Below are 21,303 nucleotides of genomic sequence, written 5' to 3' on the forward strand. Positions count from 1 at the left end.
TCACTAACAAACAAACAAAGTTAACTACTAAAAAAAGCCTGCTGACATATTACTACGGGTAGTGCATGTAGTTAAATTGTTACATGGTGAAAGTTAGTCTAAGCAGTACATCAAGATCAACAAGGCTAGACCAAGTGGGGGAAAAGTGAATAAAGTGAAATAAGAATGCCATGAATCATAATCATTCAGCTTTAGGCTTGGAGATGCAGTGATATCTGTCAGAGTTGCTGTGGCGCTGTAAAGTCCAGCACTGCTAAATAGAGCCTGGCATCTGCATGCCACAGAGACGCTCTGTCCCCAGCCAGAGTGACTGTGCTGACTGGCATTCGCCATTAAACACACAGCAGGAACAGCAGAGCTGTAGACAGGCTTAAATCCTGCAGATCTCATCGACCTTTAGTGGGTGTAATGTTTTAGTATTACAAATACTAATAAAGCCCACGTCGCTTGGCAGTGTTTTGCATTGTAACAAATCAGAGTATTTACATGCATACCGATGTGCACGACACACATGCGCGCATTCTGCATTTACAATTGTGCAAGCCTACACACACCATTTTTCATCTGCCCTTAGTCACAGGTCACAAGCTTTTTCTGAGCTGCAAAGACTATCAGCCATTAATCACTCTCGCGCTCTCTTTCTCTCACACACACACACACACACCTCCTTGCCTCTAACTGCTTTCCTACATTCCTCAGTCAAGAGATGGGGCAGATTGGCATTCAGTTCCACTACCTAACCCCAGTGGTCCCATACTCTGCCGCACACACACGCACACACTTACTCCCTCCCCCAACAGGAACAGGAGTCTACAAAAGCGCACCAGTATAGTTGTACTGCTTACCATGTTAGAAGAATAATAGGTTTCCTGACCTTTACAAAAACAGGAGAGTCAATGATATTGAAAAAGTGTGTGAGAGAGTGAGAAAGAGAGTGAGCGAGAGTGAGAGAAAATACAGAGAGAATGATGTACCACAGAGGGGGAGGGGAGCACAGTAAACAAGCCAGGGGCTGATCAGGGCTGCTGAGTGGTAAAACTGGCTGTGGTGCAGGATCCGGGTGGCTGCTGTTAAAGCGCAAAGACGCTGCATTACTTGTTGTTCTTGCATGCCGGAAGTTTACTTTATATTAAAGATCAAGGTACTAAGTGAGAAGATTTTATTCGTTCCCCACTCTATCTATAATTCACAATTTTTCCCCCCTTTATATCTTCCTGCTCCATTAAACAACTGCATCATCCAGGCTCTGGAATAATGTTTCCTCCCCGCTCCCCCAGTGTACTGCACTATATGATCCATAACAAAGTAGAAAACTCCCGAGATGACTGTCATGTGATTAAAATGATGTGCTACTTAAAAAAAAAAAAAAAAAAAAAAAACTACTAAAGATGGCAAACACAAATATCTAAATTATCAAGCTAATACGAGATTGTTTTTGTCTTAAACAAACATCAAAATCGGATGCACAAGTGCTTCAAAACAGAAGTTAGCTGTAGTAATGTGAATCTCAGGCAGGAAGTCAATTTGATTCTTGGGCACTGTGATCAAAGATTAACCCTAGTACTAAAGTTTAGTCTCCAGCAGCAAAACTTCCTACTTGATTTGTAGTTTTAAAATCTACAAAACTTGTGTAGGTGTTTAATCTTTAAGTTTTGTACAAAGCAAATCTTCTGCCCTAAACTCCATGTCCAGTATGTGGACCGAACACAAACGTAAAAGAAGAGGAGTGAGACTCTCGCAAAATGCAAGTATTTGAAAGAGATGCAAGGAATTTGTTATTTGTGGCAAAGCTGTGCTATATTTTTAACGTCCAAAATATCACATAATACCAAGAAATTCTGCACTTTCAGATAATTTAGCATTTGTAACTCTACCTAAATAATTTCGGTAAACTGGTCCATATTTTCAATGAATCGAATCGACTAACACAAGACTAATAAAACTGCTTAATGAAATTAAATTTAATCACACACCTCAAGCTAACAGACGAAACCAAAATCTCAGATCCTTTTCTCACTTAGCCTTTGTGGCGAGCTACAAACGCAAGTACAAGTTACACAACAAACTATTTCAGATATCTGTGTTCTTGATCTGTTCATTCCTGGATCACAGACGAGCCTTCCCACCAACATTTTAAACAAGTCAATATTAATTCTCACTGCTTCAATTTACTAATATTTTTAGTCATGCAGACTGTTAGATAAAATACACCATGTACTTTTTCAGCAGGACACTTTTTTGGGGCACAGTGTGGATAATGTTTGATTTTGACATTGCCCAAATGACAAATTGGGCCACCTTGACCTAATTCTGAATGAGGAAAAGCCCTGGCTCTAGATTTTGTCATTGCAGATACTTCCACATATCTTTTTTGGGGAAGGCTATTTTAAACAGAATTTTGTAATTCTTCCCAATCAGAAGCCATCATAAGAATGTCTCTTCCAAAAAAAGCACAGTCTTTATTCTATAACAATCCAATAAAAAAGTAAAAAAAATTAATGTGTAATTAAATTGTGAAATGTTCTTTTTTTTTTTTTTGCTGCACATTCTGGCAAAAGTGTAATACACCATCCATACTAAATTCTTTGAGACTTTTGATGATGCTTTAACAGACCAAAACTAATCTGACATTGTACAGTCATGGCCAAAAGTTTTGAGAATTACATAAATATTGAAAATTGGGAAAGTTGCTGAAGTTTTTATAATAGCAATTTGCATATACTCCAGAATGTTATGAAGAGTGATCAGATGAATTGCATAGTCCTTCTTTGCCATGAAAATTAACTTAATCCCAAAAAAAACCTTTCCACTGCATTTCATTGCTGTCATTAAAGGACCTGCTGAGATCATTTCAGTAATCGTCTTGTTAACTCAGGTGAGAATGTTGACGAGCACAAGGCTGGAGATCATTATTTCAGGCTGATTGGGTTAGAATGGCAGACTTGACATGTTAAAAGGAGGGTGATGCTTGAAATCCTTGTTCCATTGTTAACACAGTTCCATTGTCTGTAAAAATAGTTATACTTAGCTAGTTAGTTTTTGTTAATTTATGTTGTAATTTATGTTAGGTCTCTCTGTCCTGTCTCTGCTAGCCAGTTAACTAGGCCTCCTGGTTAGCTAGTTTAGTGTCTCTGTTAATTTATGTTGTAAACTTATGTTGCATGTAGCACCTTGGTCCTGGAGGAACGTTGTTTCGTTTCACTGTGTACTAACTGTATATGGTTGTAATGACAATAAAGCCTACTTGAACTTGAACCATGGTGACCTGCAAAGAAACGCATGCAGCCATCATTGCGTTGCATGAAAATGGCTTCATAGGCAAGGATATCGTGGCTACTAAGATTGCACCTAAATCAACAATTTATAGAATCATCAAGAACTTCAAGGAAAGAGGCTCAATTCTTGTTAAGAAGGCTTCAAGGCGTCCAAGAAAGTCCAGCAAGCGCCAGAATCATCTCCTAAAGAGGATTCAGCTGCGGGATCGGAGTGCCACCAGTGCAGAGCTTGCTCAGGAATGGCAGCAGGCAGGTGTGAGCGCATCTGCACGCACAGTGAGGCGAAGAATTTTGGAAGATGGCCTGGTGTCAAGAAGAGCAGCAAAGAAGCCACTTCTCTCCAAAAAAAATAAAAATAAAAAATCAGATTTAGGACAGATTGATCTTCTGCAGAAAGTATGGTGAATGGACTGCTGAGGACTGAGTCATATTCTCAGATGAAGCCTCTTTCTGATTGTTTGGGGCATCTGGAAAAAGGCTTGGCCGGAAAAAAAAAGGTGAGCGCTACCATCAGTCCTGTGTCATGCCAACAGTAAAGCATCCTGAGACCATTCATGTGTGGGGTTGCTTCTCATCCAAGGAAGTGGGCTCACTTATAATTTTTGCCCAAAAACACAGCCATGAATAAAGAATGTTACCAAAACACCCTCCAACAGCAACTTCTTCCAACAACAGTTTGGTGAAGAACAATACATAAAACAATGCAAAAGTGATAACTAAGTGGCTTGGGGACAAAAATCTTGAAATTTTGGGTCCATGGCCTGAAAACTCCCCAGATCTTAATCACATTGAGAACTTGTGGTCAATCCTCAAGAGGCGGGTGGACAAACAAAAACCCACTAATTCTGACAAACTCCAAGAAGTGATTATGAAAGAATGGGTTGCTATCAGTCAGGATTTGACCCAGAAGTTAATTAAGACCCCAGTCGATTGCAGAGGTCCTGAAAAAGAAGGGCCAACACTGCAAATACTGACTCTTTGCATAAATGTCATGTAATTGTCGATAAAAGCCTTTGAAACTTTTGAAGTGCTTGTAAATATATTTCAGTACATCACAGAAACAACTGAAACAAAGATCTAAAAGCAGTTTAGCAGCAAACTTTGTGAAAACTAATATTTGGGTCATTCTCAAAACCTTTTGAATAAGGTTTTTGAATAATTCTGCTAATTTGACTCAAATGGGAGAGATGACCAGTGGCTCAAGTAGCAAATAAACAGATAAAAAATTTAAAAGTTTGACTCCTATTAAAGTAATAGTACATTATAATAATAGAACAATCATTAGGGATAGAAATCACCAGAGAGCAGACGATACGATATTACAATACCTAGGTGTTGATTAGATTTTTTGCACTGTGATTCTGTTAGTATCATGATTCCATAAATATCATAAATTAATATTAAATTTAATTTTAGACTTTTTTGCAATCATAAACAAACTTAACACATAATTTGCTCCTACTGAACAGAATGCTCTGACTGGTTAATAAAAGGAAAACTTACTTTGGCAAATTTTTGACATTTGTATTTTATGTCTTCGATTGGTGCGTGTAGGTCTCTACATTCCAATTTATTAATTTAGATATTTCAAATAATTGTTTGTTTTTTTCATACAGAAAATCATGATTGTATCTGCAAAAACCCCGCAAAATATTCTCCAAATTCAAATTTTATTTGTCACATACACATTCATACACAGTACGATATGCAGCGTTGAACTCGTCAAGATCTACTTAATTTAATTTCCATCTGTGACCTTTTGCTGCACCAAAAATGTGAATCCTTTAAGATCAGCTTTGTCAGTCCAGTTACAGCTGGACTGTAAAAAACAGTCTAGTCATGGTGCCACAAGAGGCAGAACCATGGTGTTCATCCAGAGTTTGATACATGACATTTCTGGCAGCATTAAATCGTATAATACAATAAAGCTGCTGGAAATGATTTAGAGTCCACAAACATCCACTCAAACGGAGAGAACGGTTAAACCAAGACACATCAAAGTGAAAGGTTTAAAGATTGCATTGCCTCTTTTATTAATTAGAATAGGATGCAAGTAAATGCAATGGTAAATAAAGATCAGAGGGTGGAGTGTGGAATAGTGGGCCTGAGACAAAGAAGGTTTGCCACATTAGCCATCTCAAACACACAAAAAAATTAATGCACTATCGTACTAAACAAAGTAATTCTACCTAAATTCTAATAAACACAAACATTAATTAATGATCAATAAAAATGTTTTTACAAACTAAAAAAAAAATTAAAAAAAATACTGGATGGCTTCTTCTTTAACAAAAAAGCATGCTAACCTCATGTTTAGATCCAAGATAAGCAACCGCTTTTGTATTCGGTAGGGTTGTCACTTATACACCTACTCATGGAAGAAAAATCAGTCCCGAACATCATGGGTTCAGGTAGGGCGATCAAGAATGTTGCGATCAGCGCCAAGTAACTCAACAACAAGCAAAACACAGACACATCCTTAGTGAAATTAAGTTCACAACTACAATACTGTATTGTGAAAAAGTCTTGAGTCACCCCTGATTTCTTCATATTTTGCTCCCAATGAGCCAGACTTTCTTGTATTTTAATGCAGACTTTAGGAATAGTTCTCCAAGACATTTTGGCTCTCACTTTCAGTCTAATCCTTCTACCTGAGCAGTTTCAGGGGAATGTATTTTGCTTGTTAAGCCACACAGTGACCTATGAATCATTCAAGCATTAAAAAAAAACTAAAACATCTAACTTAAGGCATAACCCAGTGAGAAACGGGTACAGATAATGAGAGCTAATCAGTATACTGGTGATGCTGAATGCTGAACAGTTGGAACAGATAAGAGGCGAAAGTTCTTTCATTTAATCTGCATAATTTAATATGAAGAAATTAGCTCTTCTGCACAGCTCAAGACTTTATGCTAGTAACTAACGAGTCTTTATACTGAAGATACACCACAATACTTCTTTTCCTACAAAAAATTGTATTATTTAATGGAATAATCTGCAACATAATCTTTCCATACTTGCAGATGAGCGGACTGTAAAAATGTACCAACATAAATTTAGTTGGGACTACAATCCCAGAGATAAGCCAATAATAGTTACATCAACCCGTAACCTTATGTTAAACTAATCCAGTCTAAACAGGGCTTTATTAGGACAGCTTGTCTAGTTAGCAGGCTTCATTGCTGTAGCTAAATCCGTAGCTGCCATTAGCTTTTGCTAAGTTAATGATATAAACATGACGCCACGGTATGTGGCAAACCGTTTTGTCTCTGAGAACATAACGTATTAGTTATTTGGATTTTTGTTAAAATAGAACTCCTCAATAAGGTTGGGTAAAAATTAGGGATGCACCGAAATTTCGGCCGCCGAAACGTAAGAAAGCGCCGAAAATAAAAGCCGAAATTGTCGCCACGCCTCTCCCATCCTCCCGTCTCGTTCGCGCTGTCATTACGCATCAAACACGGAGTATGTCGGCGGTTTGGAAGCACTTCAAAGTTTCAGATGAGGACAGCAAAGTTGCAATAATTTTAATTAATTTGTAGTTTTTTAAATACAAACAAAAAGAAAATATTTTAAACATGTTTTTTAATGAAGCCATTTTCGGTTTCGGTTTTCGGCCAAGTGCATCCAAAAATTTCGGTTTCGTTTTCGGCCCAGAATTTTCCTTTCGGTGCATCCCTAGTAAAAATGTGTTTACAGCTTTAAAAGATCATATTTTATGTTGTAAACCTTTTATCCAGAGGACCATTCCCCCTGCCTGAGAGAAAGCGAGAATGACCTTGGGATTGTCTGATGCTGGCCTGTCAAAAAGAAACCAAGGCCTTGTTCGATCTTTAATGCTAAAAGAAGGGCAGTCTGCTTGAAAGAGAGAGGGGAGGGCCTGGGAAGTAAGGGAAAGAGACACATTAGCACTGACTGAGCTTGACCTTGTAGTCCAAGGCAACAGCTGGGAAAGCCACGAATGCCTAAACACAAGCAGAGCTTGTCAGCTTCATTTTAAAGCCCAGATGTACATTCTCTGTGTCTCATACTGGAACAAAACACAGACACCACACCATTTTAAATGACAATTAAACTGGAACCAATGTATGCTACCTAATGATATTCTTTTTTGTTTATATTTTAAATGGCTGATCGCATTAGAGTTTGGTCTCGTAAACAGCATGCTTTGTGCTGCCAAAAATGCTGACGCTTAAACACTCCTGCCAGCACACCGAGGTTACTTTAACATCAGGGACCGGGTCTGGAGCTGAGTACAGTTGACCCGAAAATCCAGTTTGTTGTTTAGTGTCAACGTTGTGTACCATACCCTGGCACAGATAAACAACCCATGCAAAGATCTACTTAAAAAGGTGGCACTGACTATGATTCGGGGAACAGTTTGCAAATTTGTTTTAACTTTGTTAACTGAGTAGAATCATCATTTCTCACCCCTGCCGGTCTGCTTGAAATTTGTGTAGTCTTGCACTTTTATACACTGAACCAACAAATAGTAGATAAAGTTTATTTTTTTTAATGTGTTTTAAAGGTGTATACATGTTAGCGTATTTTGTACAAAACATGACTACTGCGAAAGACGTGGATCGTGGGGGTAGGTCGTACTCAGGCACGGTACAAAGCAATTGCAGATAATCTGAAAATGCCTGAGACTCTATAGCTACACTGGACTGGTCTATACTGAACACTAAAAAGAAAAAAGAAAAAAAACACACATTGCGGCATAAGTAGATAATGAGGTTAAGAACTTACCTGTACGCATCTCCTACAATCTCCACCTCACTGTCGGTAGAAGTGACATTGATCTCCTCACTGGCTGGAACCGGAGGTGCAGGAGTAGCTTCGATCACCACCACGTCTTCATCCAGTGCACCTGAAACAAAAAATATAAATAAAACCAAAAGATTATTTGGTTGCTCTTACAATAAGACAATATTTGCACGTTTGTAAACAGACTAAAACCGATTTACTTTGCAACAAAGTTACACAACAAACAAAGAAAAAGATTTTTCAACAATACAATTGTCTATTTGCTCCCGAAAGCAACAATGGTCTTCATCATACAACAAACAAATATATTGTGACTTTTGACTTTTATGACAATATTTTCAGATATTTGATAAATCTATTTTACATTTAAGAGATCCAACCTACAAACCTTCCCTTCCATCTACCCATACCAAGTAAAAAATTAAAAACTAAACACCCCTTTTGTGTATAAAGATGGAACTGTTTGCCAGAGCATGTAGCCATTTTTTGCATTACTTGTTTTAATATATTTTTGTTTAACAGAAAATATATTATAGGGGTCAGGATTATGCAATATGAACTTAACCTTTTTCTTTCAGCATAATATAGGCAATATGATAAACTAAATTTTATTTCATTTTAACCAGCTATACACACACACATGACTGAGCAAAAATGTTAAAAGAAATAGCACAGATTTATGAGATCATTCATTTTTATGGTTGCTTTAGATTTTTCAAGATGAAATGCATTTCGACGCATTTTTATGACGTCCAGTAGAAGTAAAATTTACACGTTTGATAACTTTGGTTCTACGCAACATATCAGGAAAACCCAAATGCACAATTTGATGTCCAAAGCCTCCTCCCTCAACACACGCCGGCAGGATTTCCATCTAAACGTTTTTTTTTCTTTCTTTATTTTTTTTAATAGGTCTTTGACCTGTGCTACTACTCGTAACCTTGCTGCTTGGGTCTTATTGATCTTACTGGGTTTTATAAAGAGTCGGCACTCGCCGTGTGAAACTGTGTCACTGCAGAGCATGCGCGACTATCAGCATGCCCTTCTTATTTTTTTAACTATCCACGAACGGACATTACAGCACTCTTGTACTACCGCCCAATGTACCTACTTACTCTGCTAGCGCAAGAGCGGTGTACTGTCTGCTACTAGCTATCGCTAATCGATATTAGATGACATTGTTCTCTCAGATAGAGGGTCCACAAATACGGTATACTCGGACGGACTGCCCAAATACATACTAACTGATTTCTGTTAAAGTGTCCACTAGATTAATATATCGCAAACAAAATGATTTTTTTTTTGCCCATTATTGTCCAAGATGTGATCAGATTAGTAGGCCACTGTGTACAAACAGAACAAATTAGGAAGGAAATTGCTACACTAAGCACAAGGGCAAAGCAAATGCTGTTCAGATAGATCTGCTCTTAAATAATAAATGCTGTCTGAATATATCCGGCTAAAACACTATGCAATAAACATTCATCTTTTATCATACGCCTGTGATTAGTGTCAGGACAAAAGCAAAAGCACCGTATCTTTGCAACACCAGTTATATTTTAAGACCACAGAAAAAAATATATCTAAAAGAACCCTCAAGAGCTTCTCAAACGCCAAGAGACAGCCGTGCAAACACCACGAGGCACATAATTGTCTTTTGCCCTTCTTTCCGCATACAGCTTAATATGATTTTCATGTAGTTGTGCCTGTTTTAAACGCAGCCATAAAGTCAGCCTGTGTTCGGTGCCAGAGTGCAAATGTAGGTCAGGCTGAAGCTGTACTTTAAGTCCGCTGTTTGCAGACGCTTGCGTTTTTGTTGTGCTGTCCCTGCAGCTGGCCTCTGATTGGCTGCCTGTCCTGCCTTTCCCCCCTCATGAGAAATCTCAGGGTGGTTTCATGACAAGTCACACACTGCCTCTGTGGCAAACGAGGACAAGGCACCGCAAGCTCTTTCCAGTTGACTAGTTTAAAATATACATAGTATACTGTGTGTGTGTGTGTGTGTGTGTGTGTGAGATATGAGTATACAATTCTGTGACAAAGTACACTTTGATACACAGTACTGAGAATATAACAGTGACCACATGTTAGCAGTCACTGGCTTGACATGAAACTTTTTCTGTTTTAGCAACAGTTTCATATTTTTCTCATGTTGCTCGGTAACGTTTTTTAAAATATCCAAAAATGTAATAAAATAATGATGGGAACTTTTGGTTCTCAGCATAAAAATATAAACTTATTAACAGTCGTAAACACATGAAATTAAGTTCCTAGCTTAAATTTTCATTCAACTTATCTTAAATAAGCTGGACCACTTCACTCTAAAGTAGTGATTTTTGTTACATCAGTAAAACAAATTAAGTAAAGCAAGAAAAAAAAAAAAATGAAACGCCTGACTTCTGCATATGCTTTACCACATCGAGTGTATTAAGGTAGAAGTAGGTGACTCTAGCGAGTACCAGCATCCTCCTGGGTGTGTTGTTAGGGTAGTGAACTCTACCGAGTGCTGAAGCAAACAAGCAAATGCCATGCTCATAGGATGCCTGCATCACACTGCTTTAACAGAAGACGTACTGCCAGTATATTTAATAAAGTTCTTCTCATGGCAGATCTGCTAAAAATAAAGTGTTCACACCTTTTAGATGCAAAAGGAAAAAAAACTCATACTGTAATTCTGTTTCTGATCTTCTTAAACGAGTTGTTCAAACTGTAAGTCGGTGGTTAGCAAACTTTTAGTTCGATTGATCTTGTTATGAATTTTCTGTGAGCCCAGGTCTTGACCAGCCTACAATGTCTTTCAGACATTTAGAATAGAGCACTACTCTAACAATTAAACATATTGTGAGAAAAACATATCTGTGTACTTCATCTCTTGGTCTAGTGTGTGTTGACGTGTGTTAATTTAAATGTGGTTTGTCTGAAAAGTGGTATGGGGTCACAACCCCTTATGTGTAAACTCCTGCTGTATGTAATTATTTTGCATTCATCTGATATGCCTGTGTGTGTTACAGCTTTTACAGCAGGCCTTTATCAGTAATGTCAGTCTTGCCTCACATGTGGTAAATTAACTTTCACGTACCTTGTGCTGATTTAAAATATTTAATAATTTAATAATAATTTAGAAAAATAAATAAATCCAGTCCAGTATCCATGCAGACATGAACCAGAAACGTCAGAAAGAAAAAGCGACCACAATTATAGTCCGGCTCTTTCTTCGCAGTAATGCCAATATTAACAGTTCTGACTGTTAATAACAATTTTAATTTCTTTTTTATTTAATCTCTGAGGATGGGATATAAGATGAGCATCAGCCCTTCAGGACCAGGGTGTGGGGTAAAAGGGAAAAGCCCCAGAGCTCAAAGGAGTTGAACTGGTGTGCTTCACTCTTCTCCACCCACCTACTTCCCATGGAGCAGAAACTAACGCTAACCAAATACAAGACAGTGAGTGAGCAAGAATGGGATTGAGCGAGCGAGCGAGAGAGACGGACTCAATTTTGCCCAATCCTTCTGCTCTTCCTGAGCATTTCCAACCTTATGTTGTGGAAACTAAAGTGTATTAACCATATAAAAGTGCATAATGTTCACTAAACCTCTCTTTTCAGCACCACAGTAGGTGTTGCAAATTTGTACTTTACCAGTTCTTTGTGTTCTGTGGACATGTCGTCACAGCGTTGACAGCTAGACATCAAGAAACCGGAAGGACGAAATGGATCCGGTATGTTAGCGCTGAAGAAACACACCAGCAACTACTAAGCGCTTACCAGCCCTGTTAATGATTTGAAGTTAGTTACTCATAGTTTAGTTGCTAGAACAAAATTACTGCTTGATGAAGTTAGCTCTAGCTACTGTAGGAAGAAGTTGTCCATTTAATCTTAGCTGGAAATAATCTAGATGTGGTTACACTGTGGATGTAGCTACTTGTCAGATAAGGCAGTGTGAGTCAGATGTGAGAGACAACACAGACACTCACAGACGTGTGCATGTTCACAGTATATAGTTACATTTGTCAGTGGAGCTCCTCATGATTGTGCTTTCATTCTCCACACACTTGACGTTAATGAAATTTAGTGCATCATTTATATGGATTGTTTGCTTAGACAGAGACTAATCAGTAACCAGGATGCACAGAACAACTGGTCGATTATATCATCTGGCCTCTTTGATTTTTTTTTTCTTTTTATTTGCACTGAAAGAACATTTACAAAAGTAGAGCTAGAAATTAAACCATGAAATACAATCTTTTTATATGATCTGTCACTATAAAGCACGCATGTCCTGCTGTGTGCTGCACTACACACATCGGCCGATACTAAAAATACTAAATGTTGCATTTTATGGTTAGATTTTGTAGTTTAAAATTTAAATGACATTTAAAATTGACAGATAAAAAATTTACAGGTGTTTTCTGTTCTCTGGCTGACTGTAGAACAGAAAACACCTGTACACAACTGAGAGATTACGACTGCGCGATTTAATTAAAATTTTTAATCTGTCATTTAAATTTTAAACTACAAAATTTAACTAGAAAAATGCAACATTTAGTATTCAAACATTTACATAGACTAAAAACAAATAATGGCACTAGAAATAGCTCCATGAAGGAAAACTAGTAAATGCACAAGGCCGGAAATATAAGTTATGAAATTCCTCTTTTATAACATTGTGAAGGCCACTGTGACCTTCGTTAAGTAATGTGTTACAGCACCTGTCTCTTCGAAGTTCTCATTCAGCATGTTGTCTGAAACTTGCTTGTTGGTCTTTTGGCTCCTCCCATCGAGGGTTTGCCATAGCAGCCCATATGATCCGTACACAGACACTTGGCACTTGGCACGGGTTTTACACCGAGATGCCCTTCCTGACACAACACTCCGATTTTATCCGAGCTTGGGACCGGCACTTTATTCAGTGGATGGGGTTTGGGCATTGGGTTGGAATTGAACTTGGGCCAACAATGCCTGCAAGTGCTTCATATTAATTAAAAAAAAGCACCAGATTAGCATTTCCTGGTCACCAAAACCATGCACAAAGACCCCACCAGTTTAAATAAATAGTGCAATAACATGAGGATTCTGACTGGGCAGTTTTAGCGTGAGCCTACGTCTCTAGACTCCCTGTTCATTAAACATAATACCTTACAAAGACTTAGAGTTGATTAAAGATGAAGACTTAACTGAAACTGAAGACTTACAAAGACTTTGGATGACTTCTAAGAAGTAGACTTACGAAGAGTTCCGGATTGAAATCAGTTACAAATACTTATTGATTGAAACCGAAAAACTTAAGATTTGTTGATTAAAGACAAAGACTTCAGAAGACTTGAAACTTATTCAGTGAAAACGATGATGTACCCAGACTTATCGATTAAAGACACAGAATTATGAAGACTTACAAAGACTTCAAGCTTGAAGTCGAAGACTTTCAAAGAGACTATGTAAGTCTTAAAAAGTTTGTGTCATCAATGAAAAGGTATTTTTAAGTCTTCCCAAGTCTTTTCAAATCGACAAGTCTTTGTTTTTACTCATCAACGCTTCTTAGGTCTTCGTAAGTATTCGGTTTCAAGCAGAATTTATTCTTTGTAAATACTTTACTAGTCTACATTAATTACTGACTGTGTATAGATTGGTGCATGATGGGTTTAAACTGCAATTTAAATTTATACGCAAATTAATTGTGTAGCACTACCACAGACAAAACCTCCACAACCTTGGTGACCAGATTATATATACTGGTTTGTTTTCTTTAGCCCGTTTTAATGCCTCTAACTAACCGGCCATATTTATAGCTAACATTTAACCATACGTCACGCAACTGAATAATGAAACTGGGCAGCACATTTGGCTAGTAAGCTAGCTATAAAAAAAAATACTAAACGGTACCAATTTGTTTCCACTCCTCAAAAAGCAGTTAAAAGTTAAAGAACTGTGTGTAAAAGTAGACATATGATACTTGATGGTTATAGATTCATATTGAATTTTTTATAAATGTCATCAATGCATCAGTACCATTTCTGCAGTGAACAAGGCCAAAGATTATCTCAGTATTTAATGTCCTTAGTGAATACAGACTCCTTTTAAATATTTAGTGATTCTGCCACACAAGTTGTGTAAGTGTTCTGGGCTCCAATCGCAGCGAAGGCTGTTTACTGTAACCCACAGGCAGCCGTTATGAGACGGCTGAAAACTGTAAAGTATTTGAACACCGAAGTCTTGCTTGGCAGCAGCTCGTTTTTTTATAAATAGAGAAACAGATATGCAGAAAGGTGTTAACTGTTAAAGCGTACAACCATTCTGGAGACCTACACCAGAACGGCTTTACGATGTCATCTAGACACTTTTTTTCATACGTCTCTCTCAAGGTCCTACAGGGTGTGCCGCCTGTGCATGTGAGGGTGGTGTTGGGTTGAAACCACAGCACCAGAAAGTCAGGGTTAAGTAAGCTCTCGCAGGACTGTAGTCAAATAACAGCAGGGAGACCAGTGGGAGAGTAGATGCTGTTGCTCAACAGGAAACATGCATGCACGCGCGCACAGAAAACACACACGTGTGAGGAATATGAAGACTTTACTCGCACTCGTTTTTTTCCCATTTCATTTCGCTCTGACCTTCTTTCAAAAGCAGTGCCAATCACGCAACCCGTAATCATTTACACAGGATTGAGCTCCAGCTTCTGCGGTTTGTAGAGAGACACACATGAGAGAGAGAGAGAGAGAGAGAGAGAGAGAGAAATAAAATGTAATGCTGGCCCTTATGTAATTTGACCTTACTCTGCCAGGAAGAGAAAAATAGCCAACATCATTGTATCAAGAATCATTATTGCGACAACTACTATGCAGAATACAAACTAGAATCATTACACTGTTTCCGCGGTTTGCTGTGATCGTCCTATTAGTGTGCTCTGAATGTCGCCAGAGGTTTTGTGGATAGTTCAAAGAAACGCTGTAAACTCGACAAAAGCCTGAATACTACAGGCTAATCTATAACCAGGTCACACCGGGGGTCTAGCTAATGGAACCTAAGCATACTGCAATTCATATGGGTATAACTGCAACGCTTCTTTTGTCTGTATCCTACAGCCTTACACACTATGGTGTTAAATATATCGCTACAATGTTATAAAACAAAATGCAGTGTGGTCTCTATGTAGGCTTTCAAATAGGACAGGGCTTTTTCAGACTGCTTAAAAACAGTCTATCTAGGCCACCTCTTTTTTAAGGGGAAAGCAAGGGGGAGTGACAATATTCTGGAGTGATCGCAGGAACAACTACAACAACAACAACAACGAATACTACGCAATCTGTTAAGGGTTAATCGGCATATGCCTAGTCAATGTCACCTGAACAAAAGGCAGAAAGAGAAAGAGAGAAGAGAGAGAAAAAAAAGCATGATGTGGGTGTCTGAAACTTAACCTTTATACAGAGTATAGAGTAATACGGGAGGTCTGTGTAAAAAGGGAATGCATGGGGACGAATGTTCATCTAAGTAAACTGTGTGTTGTACACACTGCCCTGTTAACAGGACGGAAACTTCTGGCCTTTTTGACAATCTGAAATGCACAGAGGGTAAAACTGCACCAGCAGGAATGTGAAAAGAAAAGAAAAAAAATGCAGTAAATATTCCCGCTGGCATCCTGGGTTGTCACTCTTTAAAAACAAATCAGAACTCCCTCTGTTAACTAATGATCTTCAACAGAACAGCTGAAACCTTCTTACATTAACTTCGTTTCTTTTTTTCCAAAATCTTACAAAACAATGTTTGCTTAAATCCAACAAACATCAGGATTCTAAATGATTTTAAACGGCCCTGTCAGCTACCAGGCAGTTTGTCGGGATACACAGAATGTGGTTGTTTATATTGTTACCGACATTGCGATTCCTCGCCATCCAAATGTGATACAGCTGTCAAAGTCACTCAGTTGTTTACACGGTACATCCATATTTTATTATGATATACTGTGATCATGCAACAAATGTAATGTCATCACATGTAAAAATATAGACACCAATGAGTGCAACGTGCGGTCTAGTTTTCTTCTTTTCAGACTCGTCCTTAAGCATGTACAGAAGTGACAATTCCAAAAAGATTTTGCTGATTTTTAAACAGGCTGAGTGTAGGTCAATCTGATGGCAGACTGAACCAGAGACAAACAGTTAGAAATCTTGAAATAACCCTTTCTATAATTAGCAGAATTATAGTTCTACTTAAAAAAAAGGGGGGGGGTTGACATCAACAGAGGCATGATCTGGTCGTCTCTGGCCTTCTGAAAGACATCTTCATGCTGTTTGAATATCTGTTGAGAACAACCCTCCCATTCGACGCCTAGTCAAGCTGTGGCTGCAAAAGCCACTCAAGGAAAGTATTAGTTATGTATTATTGGGGGAAAACAACAAGAAGCACATCAAGAGCAGGTCTCGATGAGAAACAGCCAATGAGAACAATTACACAGTATCCTTCAACATTGCGATCATCCTAATCAGATCAGATCAACCATCTGTTTAACAACGTTACATTTCCGCAAAATCCTAAAAAGAAGTCAAAAACATGAGTCATTAGAGAGGTTCCTTGTTAAAGCTTCCAGTTTACAGACAGAGACTGTCGAAGAGCAGTGATTGTTAGTGCGTGTGTGTACTGTGTGTAGTGTGTGTGTGTGTGTGTGTGTGTAAGTAAGAGAAAGTTGTCACAGTAGCCCCTCTCGACCTTCCATGCCGCCTACTCTCGTCTCACACCAGCCACGATTCTCTGTACAGGTTAATTTGTTTTATTTTTAGTTTATATTTTGTATTAATTATTTTTATATGAATATTTCGGGTTGTGGAATGAATCGTCCGAGTTTCCATTATTTCTTATGGGGAAATTTACTTTGATATACAAGTGTTTAAAAAAAAATTATTCTGGAACAAATTATGCTCGCAAAATTATGCTAATGCCATATTCTGTTGAAAAAGGGTGCCAGAAACCAGGAGGATTTAACCTGGTTTTTCTCAACCTAGAGAGAGAGGGAGCAATGCATTGGAGATTTATTCTTTTAGTTTTTCATAAATCATGAAGGAGAATTCCCTGCAAATGATGACCTTAAAGTGGAATTCTGACTGAAAACCATTTCTTAGCACAATCGTCACTCTTATCACTGAGGTTTTGGAAGAGATCTAACAAAGATGAACCGGTCAATATGCCAGTGACCAGAATTGGCCAATAAGCCTCAGATATAACTGATTTTGTACCGAGCACGGAAGCTTCCGAGTGGGGCAACAAAACGCATTATGATAAAACATTAATAAAAAATATTGCAAGATATTTCAAAAATCGGATATTTATAGAAACACAATTTTAATGGAATCAGCACCTAGGTATAGTGACAATATTGTATAGATGATTCCCATCCCTAGTCATTTCTATCATTCCTTTAGGATAGTATAACCAGGGTTGGTGCATGTTTTCGCCGCCTCGATATAAATAAGGCACAAATAACTGGAAGGTCAAAATTCCAGTGCTTAATAAGGAAGGCGTGGGACAAAATTACACATGAACTGAGGCCAAAGCTTTCCATATGACAGCTGGCTCAGAAAGCCCCTGGCCTTCATTTGCCTCCTCCGCTTGTGCTAGTAATGAATACGGCAAACAGCTGGATGAGGAAACGCTGCGGTGTACGAGTGTGTCAACCTGACCGTTTCTGAACCACATACAGCAGCCTGTTCTAACAGCTGTGACATGTTACCATCACATTTGGGTTTATGGCTATATTTGTGCTCAAGTGGCTGAGTAAGGTTTAAAATGACCAGGTACTTATATACAGGATAGAATCAGACAGCATTATTCGCAATTCCCAGTTTAAAAAAAAGGTTTTCTAGAACTTTTTTTACCATATCTGTTGTGTGTCAGACAGAGGTATTGACTAATTTCCTTGCGCTGATGAAAGAATGTAAAACCGGTTTACTTGAAACTCCTTTATTTAAGTGCAGTTTCTGAACTCGACCAGTAAAATTATGTGCAATCCATCTCTTTCTCTTGAATGTTCTTTTTTTTTTTTTTTTTTCATTAAACCCTACACTAGCAAACTCATTGTCATAGACAGTAAGGGAGGACTGAGGATCATAAATTGTTAATGCAGTCCTATGGGTGTTATAACACATGAATACCACAGAGATTTCAAGAAGAGTTACCTGAACTACTTTTTTTTCCTGTGACAATTTACTGTTTTAAAGTTCGCTCCAGATATATTGAAACGGCAAAACCAATACTTTTGTGGACATTTGGGGATTGAGACCTAAAGGTAAATATGAGACGATAGACCAGATTATCAGCTCCCCCCCCCCCCCCCGATATTCCATCAAGATGTGTTTAATAAACTCCAAACAAGTTAAACTTCGACTCTTTAAAACACTTCTTTAAAAGGCAGACTGTGATACTTTTACCCCAGACCTTGCTGATGATGTCATTGATGGCGTTTTCTGGGTTTCCTTTACGACTCTCACAATGTGTCTCCCAACAACTGCTGTTGCTTCTTTTGCCTGACCTGTCGACTGTATGGTTATTAGTACACCAGGGGCTTCTTTCTTTTTTAAGTCATTCCAAATTGTTGTACTGGCTATGTCTCATGCTTGTATAATGGCTTTTATCATTTTCTTTCACTCAAATTCAAAAAATTTTTTTCACATAGACAGCTCTTTGGTCTTCAAGTTGGTTTAACCTTTTTAAAAGGAAATGCACAGGCAAAACTCAGGATTTAAATTAAAATCTAGACAAATCAACTGTCACTTTAACAGGACTCACCCGGGAAATAAGTAACAAACCATCAGGTGAGTGTTCCAATAGTTTTGCTTACTGAGAACATCTGTAGGTTCAATCTAAAGCTGCCGTGTTCTACACTGTTTAACCCATCCAGATGTAACTATTAAAAGATAAAAGCTGAAATCAGGAACGGTCATCTCATATCCATATTCTTTGCATCTTAAACACAAATATCTTCAGTGTGCCGTTTCAAGTCCACTTAGGTCAATTTAATCCAAGTTTTATTAAACATTCACACTGGCATTAACACTTAGTAAATTAAGAAACAAAAAAACTTATTATTAATAAAAGCTGGCGATTTCCAGTAACAGTAGCACAATCAACTGTTTGTGACAGGGCAAGTGTGCTGAGAGATGCAATTGATAAGTTTTTACTTTATGCAAATTAATAGCAATTTAACTTTATTCAAATGAATGAAAGCTACCCTACCAATAGGTGTGAGGCATGCTCCCACACGGTCCACTTATTTAGTCCCACCTGTGGCTCTCTGTGCTGCTATAAAACCGATATGTTTGATTTACCTAAAGTACGATAGTGTCTGTGTTTTCATCATTCAATTCAAGACCATCAAATCATTTAAGTTCATCAAACAAATGGCAGAAATCATGAAAAGCACAACATGATCAAACATTTCGCTCCAGAATTTTTCTTTTTACTGGAACGACATTTAATTATGGTCAAATGGGTTGTTTGGTCTGTCTTCAGTTGTGTACAAAATTATATTCTTAAGTTAAATATAGGCAGGCATTCGTGTAGTGGTTTACCTGAGGCCACAGTGGTGCTGTTCATCTGGCTACCAGCGCTGCTGCTCACTCCTACGTACAGCTCATCGTCCCCCTCAGTGGAAGAGGATGAGGAGGAGTCAGAGGTCAGCTCCTCACTAGAGCTACTGCTGCTATGCAAGAGTTCATACTTCCTGCGCGCGATCACCTCCCTCTTCTTCCGCTGTAGCAGCAGACGCTCCTTCTGCTTTGGAGTGCGCTGAGCTCCACCTCCGTTCCCACCCTTTGCAAATCGCTTTCTGTTAAGCTGCCGCCGTGAGCTTATACATGGCCGCTTAACATGATTAGCCTCTGGATTTTCGAGTCGGGCCCATTTATGCGATCTGCTGGCACGAGTTCGGCTCAGGGGGGTGCGCGTCGGGCCTGTTCCACCTCCTCCTGCACTGCCCGACGAGGCTTTAACATGCTGCTGTTGCCGACCATCTTCTTCAGAGCTCAAAGTGTCCGAATCTCCAAAGCGCAGGCTGGACGAGGGCGAGGAGGCACAGTCACTAAATGAGGATTCGATGTTCCGCTCGTCCTCGCTGTGTGTCTCCAGACGGGGTGGAGGAATCGCTGCCTCGCTCAGTCTACCTTCCTTTAGAGAGCAGGCTGAGGGACCCGGTTGCTGGCTTTTTCGCTTCTTCCGGCTCCTTTCAGAGTCTCTGCGCCCCCCAGCGTCTCGCAGGGGTCGATGCCTCGTCTCACCACACAGAGTTGCGAAATCTCTTCCAGCCTTACTGATCACATCCACCTCCGTGGGGTAACTTTTTGCTGTCTCCATGGGCTCGGGATTAACCAGAGGCCCTTTCAGCGGGTCCTGTTTGCGGCGTGCATCTGTCTGGACCTCGCTCTTCATTGCGAGTGGCTGGAAACAATACGAACAAAGTGGTTCCTATGTGTCCATCAGCAGGCCAGTGATCCCGCAACTGTGTAAGGGGGAGAGGGAAAAAAAAAGTGTGAGTGAATGTTCAAGAAAAGAGAAAGCAGAGTATCTGCACATTTAGAAAGTACAAATTTTTATGACTTCTCATATGTTATTAATATGTCTAAAATGTAAATAAATACTATTTCTGTGGAAAAAGATGTTAAACTAGACTACAATATACATCGTTATGGATTTTTGAATAACAAAAATACTCAGTACATATTAGCATACCTCTCAATAATGAAAATATAACTACGGTTGTATAACTATTGACATTGTATGCAAAACCCACAGCTATTCTGTCTTCAACATGGTTGTCAGAAAAAAAAAAAAAAAAAGAGCTGTCTGATGATTGGTAGCTGGGTCTAAAGCAGATGTATTCACAATAGACAGATCAACTCTGGCACATATAGCTTACATATCACATATATAATGTGTAATATGCGTAATACAGAAGAAACTATGCTCGTAATCCAAGGTTCCACTGTGTGTGCGTGCGTGTGTGTATATATATATATATATATATATATATATATATATATATAATCACAAAACAAATTAGCACATAGGTATCCCGGTAACATGGTTCCTATCTATAGTGCTAAGTGCAAATCTTTTGCTCAAGAATCACTTCGCCCCTCATAGAAACCACAGGATCTCTTTGGCCAGCGACAGTATTTTTTGTCCTCCAAACACTCCTCATTAGGTCTGCATTTCCCCCATGGCTGGGCTTGTATTGTTTGCTTGAAGCAGTGTGTTCTTGTTTCTTTTTCCTGACACAGCCCT

At 38.7% G+C, this 21,303-nt stretch overlaps 1 protein-coding gene across 5 annotated transcripts in view; it reads right to left on the minus strand.

The window, feature by feature from the left end:
* rnf111 (ring finger protein 111) overlaps positions 1–21,303 on the minus strand; it is a 48,813-nt gene that overhangs the window by 20,127 nt on the left and 7,383 nt on the right. For all 5 annotated transcript variants that reach the window (XM_053492080.1, XM_053492079.1, XM_053492077.1 and 2 more), the window contains exons 2-3: positions 19,593–20,518; positions 8,025–8,145 (exon numbers count right to left, since the gene is read on the minus strand). In XM_053492080.1, coding sequence (XP_053348055.1) covers positions 8,025–8,145; positions 19,593–20,448 — 977 coding nt within the window. In that variant the 5' untranslated portion in view covers positions 20,449–20,518. The remainder of the gene's footprint in view (positions 1–8,024; positions 8,146–19,592; positions 20,519–21,303) is intronic.

Source organism: Clarias gariepinus, chromosome 3 (genome assembly GCF_024256425.1).
Source record: "Clarias gariepinus isolate MV-2021 ecotype Netherlands chromosome 3, CGAR_prim_01v2, whole genome shotgun sequence".
Taxonomy (NCBI): Eukaryota; Metazoa; Chordata; class Actinopteri; order Siluriformes; family Clariidae; genus Clarias; species Clarias gariepinus.